The following is a 13296-nucleotide window of genomic DNA, read 5'->3' on the forward strand; positions in this document are numbered from 1 at the left end:
AAGCTCTTAACAAAGGATTTGATTGTCTTGTCAAGCACCAGCACTGACTGAAGCCCAGCACAGCCAGTTCCAGGAAGAGCTCCAAGGGGAGCTGTATGTAGAACGTGGTTTTTGCTGCATTCCTGCCTGATTGGGAATGTGGATTAAATTGTGCTATGCCCTAGGATTTTGAGATGGGCAAAAACAAGGTGGGATCTTGATCCTTGGAAGAGTACAATATGAATTCATTGCTTCTGTTTGGCTTTCCTGCCAGCCAAGGAAAAGCAGGAGATAAGTTCTGTGTGCTTGTTTCCTCTCCTCAGTTGTTTTCAGGCATCTTGTTCTTTTAGTGAGAGCTGACACTGATTGTGGCATCTTTTCTTAACCAGGAGAAGTTTTCTTGCATGGTTCTAACTGCGCCTGTGCAAAGGCCTTGTGCAATTTATTGAAATTTTTTTGCTTTGGGGGAGAAAACATGAACACCCTGTCTGGAAAAGAGCCTTGATGAAAAAAGCAGAGACAAGCTCGTGTCCCCTGTGCAGTCATACATACGTGCTCCTGTTTTGTCACCCATATTCCTCAGCTAGTGTTGGACTTTAAAAGCATCCCTAATTCTTCAAACTTCCATCAGAGGCACATTGACATTTTTCAGTGAGTCTCAATTACACAAGTGTAACTCTTACTGTGCTCAGATTGGTTTTTTTTCTAAATTGTAAGGAAAAAAATTTAATACATATATTTTTGCTTCTCAATTATAAGTAAATAAGGCCAGCTGCAACAGAAATAGAGCTGCCTTCCTGCATTTTTGCAGGAATTAAAGTCCATGAGTAGTTGATGACATAAACCATGATGTATGCAATTAAATAAGAATGATTGCATAATTTATTTTGTATGGAAAGAAGGGAACTTGTATAACAGCAGTGGCTGAAAATACTTCTGTAAAAATTATTAGAACTCTTAATTTAAAATTTCCACTGTGATAATAATTAAGGTCCACTAAGACCTTAATTTTAGACCACTAAGACTAATAATTTACTTTCCCATCCTCAAGTTTGTAGCATTCAGAAGAAAAATCCACTGAAATCTGATAGAATACTGACTTTCAAGACTCTTGAAATCCTGAAATAATAAGGAATTAAGAGAAACAATTAGCTTCATGGAAGAAAAAAGCAAACACCTTTAGGTATCAAATGCTCAGTCCTTTTGCTGTGTCCATGGAGTGCAGTGTATATATATATGTACATATGTGTGTGTATTTATGTGTGTATATATATGTATATATATATATGTATATATATGTGTGTGTGTATATATGTATATATATGTGTATATATATATGTATATATATATGTGTGTGTGTATATATGTATATATGTATATATATGTGTGTATACATATACATATATATATATACCAGTTTGTTTTAAGTTTTCCTTTTATTCTTGATCCTTGCCATTTTGGAGTAAGTTTCAAATTTCAGCAGATAAAGATAACCTTACTGTAAAGGTTTTTTTTTTTTTTAAACTGGGCTTATGGAAAATATAAAGATTGACCACTGTCCTCCCAGATGAGGTGAAGGCTCTGCTTTCCTGAACGAGTCACTTTGTAGTTCACAGCATTATGCACTGTGGTCTTGGACAAGCAAAACTTATTTTTGCCTTTGGATACTGGATTAGTCCCATTAGCTGCACAAGGATTACAGAAACACGTGAAGTTAGGCATGAATGGAAAATTCGTATACAGAACATCAAATTAGAATTCTCATTTTCTTTCATAATGGGATTTTTGTGAGACTTTTCATCACTTAACCTTCTAAAACATTGTCATGGAATATTTGTGTGACAAGTCTTACATATTTCTAAAAGAAACAACTTGAGTCTGCAGCAGTGTTATTATTTTAAATTATTTTTATATTATTTTAAAATATAATATACCCTTATGGACATACAATGTTTAAAATGCCATGAGAGTGGATTTTTGATTTGCATAACTGAATACATGAAATCTGAATTGTATATATCAAAAGCATTTGATCCATTATTTAAATAATTTAACTGGTTAGATATATATTATTCTGCATTTAAATAATTTAACTGATTATATATTCTATAGAATATATATATATAAAATATATATAGAATATTGTATTTTATAGATACATATTTAAATAGAAGTGCCTAGAAGAATGCACTTAGCTGAGAAAATGGAATTGAACACATTTTACTAGATCTGTTATTAACTGAGAGAATTCTTCTCTCTCATTTTTATGAAGCAACACTTGACAGTTCAGATCCTTGAAAATGCTACTGAAAATGCTGTCACTTCTTATTTGTACCTATTTCCTTGGTGGTTATATTTGCTTTCTGTATTTCTTCAGTGCAAAAGTGAAAGTTAAGAAAGCTTCCAAACAAATATGACTGCGTGGCTCTTACCCCAGCAAGGCTCCTCTGGAAACTGATAGGAAGTACATTTATGTAACAGTTTTGCAGATATATAAAGTGAAGGATAATCGACCAAAGTCTCATTTGTGTAACAGCTTTGACCCATTAGGGGCTTTTAAATCATGCATCACTGACCTCAGGGTTGCTGTTGTCAAGCTACTTACAGACCCCAGTTAAATCAGGCATTTGGTATTTTTGCCCTCATTGGCTTTTGTTTTCCAGCAGGAGACAAAATATTTAATTAGTTTTGGGGCATTTCTAATCTCCTCTGGGCCAGCTCCAGCCACAGCGCTGGACGCCACTGCTGAGTTCATTGCAGCCAGGCTGGCCCCTCCACTCCAACATATGGGCAAGCTCGGAGCCTTCAGCCAAAGTTGCAGCTGAACTCTGGGAGGGGTGGGAGCTCCCCGCTGGGAAAATGCTGCCACAAAGAGAAAGGGCCAGCGTCACCAGGGCAGGTCAAGGCAGCACTCGGAGCAAACAGCAGCTGGCAAACTGTGCCAAGTGGAAATCAATGAGAAGCAGGGCGCTGGCTGGTGATTTTATGCCTGTTTACACAGGAAAATAACTCCTTCTGAAGTGAAAAATGGTTTTATAAAAAGCATCCTTTGGCATCACTCTCTCCATTGTTCCTTCTTGTGTTTTTATTAGTCAATAAACTATGGCACAAGCTATACAGTTTTGTTGTGAGCAAGCAACATTAACTGTAGCATTAATTATGTTTTTGGGAGATGAGGAATTTTGAGTCTTCTTCCTAATTGGCTAGGAACCAGCTGTATAACTGTAATTAATTTCCAAGGTACATTACATTCTCTTCTCCATGTTACAACAATCAGCCAGAGGGCTGGAGAAGAAATAAAACAAAGACAGTTCCTAATCTTAGGGACTGTGTGTTCCTGCTACTGCAAGCTGTTGCAGCTCAGTCCACTCAAAACCTTCCCATGTTTTATTATTGTCACTTTCTATTCCTGCCTGTATCTCTGCTTTTAGCTCATCTTGTGGCCCTTGTTTTTCCCCATTGCCTTTTATCACTTTTCTCTTTTCCCTGAAATTCCAGGTGATCCTGTCTAATATTGTAAGCAGACTGCCATGAAATTCAGTGAGATGACTTAGGGCTGAATATTAAATATACTCAGGCCTTTAGAGGTTCGTGGCATTAGATAATATATTTTATCTCACACAGAGCTTCTTCCTTGTGTACTTTTCTGCTTTTGGAAAGGAGACCATTCTCTCCTGGCTTTTGTTTTTTATCTACTTGTCAAGAAGTATTTCTGTTTCAAACAATTTACATTTTCATCCTGATATTGTTCTGCACATTGATGATTTCTGCAGTTGGAGTGAAGCAGGTTGCAGGTTTCCATCACAGCACTCCTTTCCACATCTCCTTGGGTTTTGTGGCAACAGCTGCAGGGAGATGTCAGCTTCAGTCTGAGCTCTTTATGCCTCTTGACAGAGAATAGAAAATAGACAGTGACTTTTCACAGCAGGAAAGAATTGAGAAAATCAGTGGTTTTGGTGGAAGGAACAAAAAGCTGAATGTTCAGAGTGGCTGTCATTGGTCCAGACCCATGGACAGTTGGCATCTGAGGGAAAAAACCTCATGAGAAGTGAGATGGACTAACTGTTCATGTCTGGGGAGAGAAAAGGTGCTTTCACTCAGGGATTTTTTTTCACAGTTACAAATTATGCAGAAAAGTTTTAATAAAATAGGATGTAATTCAGTAATAAAATGCTGCAATTTTTTTCCTGCTTTTGAAGTGCACCAAACTCCTCATTTGACCAAAATCTGCATGTGCAAGTAGGTTTTTTGTTTGCTTGATTATAAATAAGATTTTTTCTGACAAGGTATTTGGGAAACTCAGAGGGAGCACGTTTTTACACTCCTCTCCTTTGATGCCATGACACACCTTTTATATCTCTTTTATATCTCCCTTTCTCTGCTGCTCTTTTCCCCCTCAAGAGTGAACAGAGAGCTCCACTCCTGTGTCAGCTCTCTCTGCCACAGGCTGGGATTAAGTCACTTCATTGCCAATACTGAAGTCTGCAGATACTGTATGAACAGGTTTAGTTCCCTGTGTGTCAGGAGTAGAATCCCCAGAGATAAGAGAGAAAGGGTTATCAGAAAACAAAAAGAGGTTGTTTTTTCACACCTTGATATTCAATGATCTTCAACAGACAAGAGTCTTCTAGGGAGTTAATTTTGTTCCATGCTGAATTTCCATACTGTCTCTCAGCATAGTTACCCAGTCACTTTCTGCTTTTAGGATTTTTGTAGGCTTTCTACTCAATTCCAAAGGAAAAAAAAAGGCTAACTTGTGAATGGTCTTGGTATTTTTTTTTTTTAAATGTAGAGCAAATGAAATTGAGGGCTTTATTAGCATTGCAGTAATGTTAATGTATTTCTTGTGCTTCTGCTGTCACAGCAAATAGGCAGTTTCAGAGTAACTTAGTGCAGTGTAAGAAAGATTGTTTTTTCACAAGGTTGGTGTGGGGAACTGGCTCAGTCTAAGGCCTCTCATGCTGGTGTTTGGCAGGAAGCAGCTCCTAGGGACAGCAAAGCCATCCCACCACCTGATCCAGCAAAAGGCCGCCCTGTCAGCAGCTAAAATGGAATAACCTTCTGCTTGAGGCTGTCTGACCATGCCTGTTGGCTAAGGAAGAGCACAGCTGATTTCCTATTAAAAGATTTTGGTTCAGCTCGGGATCTTTGGTTGTGTTTCATTTGTAGCAGTGGTGTTGCTGCAGTGACGAGCAGCCCAATAAATTCAGCTACATTTGTAAAGGTCTAAAAACAAGTGCACACGTCCTGCTTCACACAGGCAGATTCATGAATAGCTGGGCTTTGGTTGTTGCCATCTCTGCAGAATCTGTTTGGAACAAACATCTCTGGTTTGATGCTGAAAGGACCAACTGGAGGTTCTCCTGTTTGGAGGGCAGTGGGCACAGCGGGTAAACATGGGAGTTCCCATCCCTGGAATCTCAAAGATCCCCTTGTATTTTACAGAGGTGAGGAATGGGCAGGGTGATAATTGGATGAGAGACACCTGGATAAGTTAAAAAAAGGGAAAGGACTACAAGGGAGAGGAGGACTAAGGTAAGAGCCTCAGAACTGAGAGGTGAACACCCTCTGGAGAATTGCTCTCCCCAGGCTCTGGTGCTGAACCTGAGTCTATAATTCCTTCTGCTGGGAGGAAATGTGGTCAAATCAGCTGATGAAGTATGTCCTGACCATCTTATCACCATATCTGATCTATGCAAAGATAATAATTTACCACTTGTGCTGCTGATTACCCTGTTAGAGGTTTTATAGAGCAGGTTAGAAAAACATCTATCAGAGATCACAGAAACAGGAATTCCTGTCTGCAAATAGGAGGATAAAGATTCCTTCACTCATCTGGTTCATGGTGCAGAGCATGCATGGTGCTTTTAGGAATTCTCAAGCTATATAGTAATGGAAGGTCAGCCCGGGAAGACTCTTGTCTCATTGAAACTGAGTATGCAGGAAAATAAAAGGTGCTTAAAGAAACTGAATTACATCTTAAATAAATGAGTTCTGCTCTTCCCTATGTCAGAATGCCTATGTAATGTTAACAAGTAGTGCTTAACAAGTATATTTGGCTTTTTAAAAAATTTGTATTGCCTGGTGGTACTGGAGATAGTGCTGATCAAGTTAATTGACAGCTGAAAGATGATCAGAAAGGTAAGATTCTTCTTTTGATACATTGCTTGTGTATGTTTTTGTAAATACAGGTGGAGAAAGTAGGGAGGAATTAGACTTTAACTAGAAATATTGCTTTCATTTCATTTTAAATTTTGTCTCTGGTCCCAGCCAATCCCCAATAAAAGTAATCAAAGTAATTAGATTGTATAACTGTATTTTTAAGCACATGCCATGTATATGATACTGAAAAATTCACTAGCTTTGTAATACATCAGAGCTTTTCTGCTGCTCTAGTGGTGCAGTGGGTTACCAATCATTCTGGGTGGAAACTTCTTTCATGATCTATTGTGTGTGTGTACAAAGGTACATAATGCAACCAAATTAAATATATAAAGTAGGTGAGAAACAATTAAATGTTCAAGACTGGTTCCTCTGGTAACATGGTAAAAGGACTCCTTTCTCCTTTTTGGCTTTTTGAGAGGTTTCTGAGCTCCTGTTTCCAAAGTATACTTTCAAACAAAGTTATGTTGAGAGGGTGTTCTGTGCAGGATCTCTGGGGACAGCTCTGCTTTTTGGGCCTCAGCTGAGGGAGGTGAGAAGGACAATGTGGAACAGAAGAGAAATGGGTGAATTTCAGTGGTACAGGAGGGTGGTAGGGCCTGAAGTGCAGCTGGGACAGGTCCTTGGCTGCCAGAAACAAGAGCCCAGAGATGCTGAGGAGGAAGGTGAATTGTTCTTTTTGGGGAAAGGTGTCCAGTGCCAGGCTGGGAAGCCCCAGGTGAAATGACTCAAACTCCTGCTGCAGCTGTAGGTTGTTATTCCATTTCCTGTATTAGTTACCGAGTGTCCCTGCAGGATACAGCATTCTCTAGTGAATTGTTGGCTTTGGGTACTTCTGTCCCTGTGACTGGGAAAACAACACAAACAACCAAGGCAGGAAAAGGAGTGATTCTGCACACCATGGATTTCTAGCCTGTCTTGTGAGCTGAGTCAAATGTTACAAGAAATTGGGCCCTCAAGGATGGCCATATTTTGGTAGTTACCCACCTGCTCTTAATTAGGCAGCATCCAGCTTGCCATTCTTTCTGCTTTGCTCAGGGTAAACAGCACTGTGACGAGGCTTGAGGCTTTTAGAAAGGCTCTACCTGAGAGGAAATAGTTCTGGCTAGAAGGGAGAGGTAAGATTCTTCTTTTGATACATTGCTTGTGTATGTTTTTGTAAATACAGGTGGAGAAAGTAGGGAGGAATTAGACTTTAACTAGAAATATTGCTTTCATTTCATTTTAAATTTTGTCTCTGGTCCCAGTCAATCCCCAATAAAAGTAATCAAAGTAATTAGATTGTGTTTTCCATAGGAGTACAGGTGAAAGACATTCATCTCTTAGTGCATGCTGCACTAATTGCATCTGAGTTTTTAACCTGGATACCTAGCAGACAGTTTTGAATGGGTTTATGTATGCAGTCATAAATCCTGAAACTACCTAATTTCTTTAATGGATTGAAACTCCTATATTTTCCTAATATTGATGGTGACTTAAAGTTGCTAAAATCATCTGGTTTATGACTGAAACAGCATTCGTATCTGTCTCTTGTTTTTCTCTGAGGGAAACATAATATTTTGGTTAATGATAGTGGTTTAGAATTAAAATATGACTCAGGAATAATGCTATGAGGATTGTGGAGTAGCACTAAATTGGTACCTGCATAGTTAGAGAATCAAAGTTTGAATTTTGAGCAACTGGGTAGACATAGAACTTCTTTTGGTGATTCTGATGTTTTTCTGGCTTGAGATTATCTAATGAGGATAAAAAAAGTAAAAGGGAATTTTTTTGACAAATGGTTGATATACAAAACCCACAAAACTAATATAAGTTAGGATTTAAAAATGGTTTTAGCACCACAGCAGTTTATCACATCAGGATATAGTATCAGCTTTTAAAAATATGTAATAAAAATATTGATAATAATAAAAAAAATTCAAATAGTAATACATATGAGGAATTGTTTAAAGTAAAGGGAGGAGAGAATACAATTACATAAGGGCTAATTGAGACAAACTGAAATATAGAGGAAATCGAACTGAGTGAAGGAAACCTGTGAAAATTCCAACTGATACCCTTTCTCCTATTCACTGAGTGATAAAGCAGATTATTTTTTAGTTTGAGGTAACAATATCAAAAGGCAATGCAATGGGGCTGGACAAATGAACTAGATTGTGTGAATAGGACCTTGATACATTTTGTATTTTTGTTTCATAGAGCAGGAACTTTACAAAATTTGAAGCGATGAAAACCAGGGATTTTGGTCAGCCAGCATTTTTTAGCTTTGCCTATGAGCTATAAAATCCTATTATTAGTTCATTGTTAGTCTGAATGGATCTGGGCTCTTGTCCTGTGATTTGATAGTAAATCATTTAAGCTGAAGTTCCAGCGTGTTCAGTAGGAGAGATAAATCACAGCTCCTCTCCTGAGATTACAGCAGCATGTTAGTCAAAGCAGGATGATGGTGGTGAATCAATTAGGAAGGGAGAATTAACAGCACTGCTGTGTGCTGGGTCACTGTGCATTAGTGAAGGAAAATACAAAGTTTCTGAAGCTCTGTGATTTTCAATATATTTGATGTCTTCATTGTAATTTATGCTGGACATATTAAGTTAAAAAACCAAACTGCTGCCACGTGAAAAAATGCAGTATTTTAAAGAGGAGCTTTTTGTATTTGTGGTATGATGTTAGCAGCACTCTTAAGATGAAGAGTGATTAACTACCTGAATTGAGTAGCAGCTAGTTCATGAGAACACGCAGCATTTATTACCTTACAGAACACCTTAATTCTCTGGTGTTCTTTTAGATGAAAAATCATTTGACATTCACTGTAAGAGACATAGGGTTTAACTAACAAACTTAGGGACAACAAAACAAACTTAGGGATAACAAAATTAGGGCTAGAAGGCTGCAGGAGCACTAAAATATGCTTTAGCAATAACATGAAGATCAGATGTGGGTATTCTTTCCTGCACATGCGGCACTTCCCGTGGAGCATCCTCAGAAACAGAAATCTCACAAGTTCTAATTGCTGATCCTTTAGGGGAGACATATGTTTCTGTGGGGTTTTGCAGGGAGCTGTTCTCACACAGACAATCAGAAAGTGGTGCTTTAGCGAGTGGTAAAAGCTCTTTATGTTTGGAGAATAGGTCAGTGCACACACGCAGCCAAGTCGAACATTTCTAATGAAACGTGACCAAGTTGCACTTCTTTAAAAATTGAAGAAGTGGCATACATTTTGATAATGGAATAATGGAGGCTCCCTACCCCAACTATCATCTCTGCTCATGATCATTAGGATGGGGAATATTAAGAGCAGAGCAACTGGGCGTAACAGCCGACGTCCAACATCTGTCATGCTGGAGTCCATTAGTGTTCAATTGCATCCTATTGTTTTTGGATTATTCAACCTCATTTCATTGTCATTGCTTTTGCTAGGGATTAATCAGCTGTTTACAACTACACCAAGTTTTGGAGTCATAATGAAAACAATTGAGCTATAGTTCTAAATAAATATACAGTATTCAGTCTCTAATGAAAAAAGTTACTAATTTATGAATGCTGGTAACAATTTAATTAAGTTTGAAATCAATACAGATAATAAATCATTGTGTGGCAGGGTTTTTTTTTTCCCTTTTGTGTACATCATAAAAAGATCATGTGATATTTCCTTGTAAGTTTATGTACTTGTGATTTTAGTACAATACAAGTACAGTAAAAGAAATACGTTGTAATTATGGGGCATGGGTGTGTGTATATTGTGGCATTACAGTTGTAGCAGAATTGATCCCTTGATACCAGCAAGCAGATTTGTTTTTCGCATCCTCTTTTATTCTTGTCACTTATTTAGAGATATAGTACTAAAAATACACCTTTAATTCATGTCAAATACACATACATACTTTAATAGGGCGTATTAAAAAGGGCAGTTTTCAGGTGACTAGCATACTTACATGTTTTTGTGTATAACTATCATAACCCATCTAAATATTTCTGCAATTATTAGGTAAATCTATTGCTACATTTTAACTGTTCAAATATATTTAAATTATTTTAATGACTCTGAGTTTGATAACAGGCAAATATACAATCCCCTTTTTTCTTGAGATACTACTCTGGTTGCAGTATTGTGTACTTTATAAAATATTAAAATTGTGGATGCTGGAAGGTTTCTAGTAATTTGAGTTTACTTATTTTGGTACCATATGTGCGAAACAGTTCTATTCTTGGCCGTGTATCTTTTAGCTCTTTCTGCTGTTTGATTAATGCAGTTATTCTTCTATCCTCAACACTTCGCCAGAATTTTCACAGGTTTTAATGTACAAATACTACAATGCACAGAGATTTTTTTTTTTTCCCCCTGAGTTGCAACAGATTATCCATTGAAAGGGTCTTTTGCTTAACTGCCCAGAGTCTTGTGGGGCCAGCCAGACACTACTCCAGATGGCAAGTTGTTAGGGCCGGACAGAATGGCTTTGGAAGACTTCTCACCAGATGAAGGCTGTAATGTTGGGATTTTGCTGTTTGGCTTTTTCCCCTGTAGTTCCCAGGGTGGGAAGGTGCTGGGATGGCAGCAGCGTGCCGCCCGCCCACCTGCCACCACCTGTTCAGCCCTTGTGTTCCTATAAAGCCTGGTCCTGGCCGCTGCACACCATCCCTGCTGCCTGGGGGAAACAGAGATCTCTGAGGGAGCCACGGCTGCAGAGCACAGCCTCACCATCACTGAATCCTCCTCAGCTCCTCAGAGCACAGCCTCACCATCACTGAATCCTCCTCAGAGCACAGCCTCACCATCACTGAATCCTCCTCAGAGCACAGCCTCACCATCACTGAATCCCTCCTCAGCTCCTCAGAGCACAGCCTCACCATCACTGAATCCCTCCTCAGCTGAGCCAGGACTGCTCTCACTGGGAACTGCCATCACTGAATCCCTCCTCAGCCCCTCAGAGCACAGCCATCGCCATCACTGAATCCCTCCTCAGCTGAGCCAGGACTGCTCTCACTGGGAACTGCCATCACTGAATCCCTCCTCAGAGCACAGCCATCGCCATCACTGAATCCCTCCTCAGCTCCTCAGAGCACAGCCATTGCCATCACTGAATCCCTCCTCAGCTCCTCAGAGCACAACCATTGCCATCACTGAATCCCTCCTCAGCTCCTCAGAGCACAGCCTCACCATCACTGAATCCCTCCTCAGCTGAGCCACGACTGCTCTCACTGCAAACTTCCATTTGGAGTTGCTGTACCTGTAATCCAGTATGATCCTTCCTGGATTCAACGGACCGCTTTCTTCCTAACATACATTTTGAGAATGGAGATTTCATTGGTTCCTCTCTCTCTTTGAGATTGAAGAAGTTAAAAGAATGAAAGCATAAGACATAAAAAATGCTTCATTCTTTCTTTCAACGATAAGAAACAATTTTCAGACATTTCCAGAAGAACCAGAAGAACTTTTATTTTATTATATTTATTTTTTTTAGAAGGCAAGAAAAATACTCCATAATTGATATCAGGAAACAGATTCAAGTGGTACGAGGGTTACTCCATGAGTGCTTTCCTTACCACTCTTTAGAAGGCGAATTTTTGCTATCTTTGTGATCTTTGTGTGTGTGCAAGTGAAGCTGCACCAGCTATGAAGACCTGTAAAGCCAGTCCCCTGGAGAACGGGATGGGCTGTGTGGTGAGGGGCAGCTCAGAGAGGATGGAGAGTGGGACAGGCTGTGTGGTGAGGGGCAGCTCGGAGAGGATGGAGAGCGGGACGGGCTGTGTGCTCAGGGGCAGCTCGGAGAGGATGGAGAGCGGGACAGGCTGTGTGGTGAGGGGCAGCTCGGAGAGGATGGAGAGCGGGACGGGCTGTGTGCTCAGGGGCAGCTCGGAGAGGATGGAGAGCGGGACGGGCTGTGTGCTCAGGGGCAGCTCGGAGAGGATGGAGAGCGGGACGGGCTGTGTGGTGAGGGGCAGCTCGGAGAGGATGGAGAGTGGGACAGGCTGTGTGCTGAGGGGCAGCTCGGAGAGGATGGAGAGCGGGACGGGCTGTGTGCTCAGGGGCAGCTCGGAGAGGATGGAGAATGGGACGGGCTGTGTGCTCAGGGGCAGCTCGGAGAGGATGGAGAACGCTGCCAAGAGGAGGCTGGCTGCCAACGCCCGCGAGAGGCGCCGCATGCAGGGGCTCAACACGGCCTTCGACCGCCTGAGGAAGGTGGTGCCGCAGTGGGGCCAGGACAAGAAGCTGTCCAAGTACGAGACCCTGCAGATGGCTCTGAGCTACATCATGGCTCTGACCAGGATCCTTGCCGAGGCCGAGAGGTTCAGCAGCGAGCGGGAGTGGCTCAGCCTGCACTGTGAGCACTTCCACGGTGACAGCTACCACCAGTACCCGGCACAGAAACCCACGGCCGACAGCGACCCGTACGCACACAGGCTGTTCAGCTACCACCCCGAGCACTTCCAGATTGCTAACTAGGGCTTCTGACAGTGTGCAGCAAGCCACATGTGTAATTTAATAGTTAGCAAGAGTTAATCTGCTTGACTAAGGTAATATTGCTGTTATAATAGCTCATTCTTGTTTGCATCTTACAGTCATTTGACAAAATAAATTTGCTCTCAGAACATAAAGTCATAAATTCAATGAATGAATTTATTTAATGCTGGTGGAAATTATACTTTTAATTTGAAGTATTTCTGGCAATTCTTTCCTAGTTTATCTAGTGTATTTAATGCTTTAATTAAAGAAGGTTTTGGTGTCTTTTTTTACTGTGATGAATCATGACAGTGTTTCTACAGATCATGGGACAAGTTGACCCATGGTGTAACTGAATGGAATAGCACCAGAAATGGACCTCATTCCATGTTTTTCTTTTAATGTCAGCTTTAAAGTTGTTCTTTAGTGTCTTTACATAAATGGTTCACACATGGAAAAAGTTTTATAATGTATTGGAGTTCTAGTCCTCAGAGAACTAACTTTCTTAAACTTTGTAAGTTTGACATATGGGTTCCAAAGTTGTGTAGGTTTGCTTTGATCCAATTTATGGTGTCTCTTGTATGCTCGAAAAAGAGCTGGTTTCAAGTCATGGAAGGAATGTTTTATTTTCAATGGTTGTAAAAACATGTGTGATTGTATACTATAAATGAGAATGCTTGTGTGAAAATAATCTAAGCTTCTAGATTTTTGTA

At 40.2% G+C, this 13296-nt stretch overlaps 1 protein-coding gene across 1 annotated transcript; it reads left to right on the forward strand.

Annotated features, from left to right (window-relative positions):
* The first annotated feature begins 11755 nt into the window (after positions 1–11755).
* Positions 11756–12705, forward strand: ATOH7 (atonal bHLH transcription factor 7). Its single transcript, XM_064717533.1, has one exon. It carries the CDS (start codon positions 11756–11758, stop codon positions 12584–12586), a length of 831 nt encoding a protein of 276 aa, XP_064573603.1. The 3' UTR covers positions 12587–12705.
* The last annotated feature ends 591 nt before the right edge of the window (positions 12706–13296 follow it).

The sequence above is a fragment of the Zonotrichia leucophrys genome, chromosome 6 (assembly GCF_028769735.1).
Source record: "Zonotrichia leucophrys gambelii isolate GWCS_2022_RI chromosome 6, RI_Zleu_2.0, whole genome shotgun sequence".
Classification (NCBI taxonomy): domain Eukaryota; kingdom Metazoa; phylum Chordata; class Aves; order Passeriformes; family Passerellidae; genus Zonotrichia; species Zonotrichia leucophrys.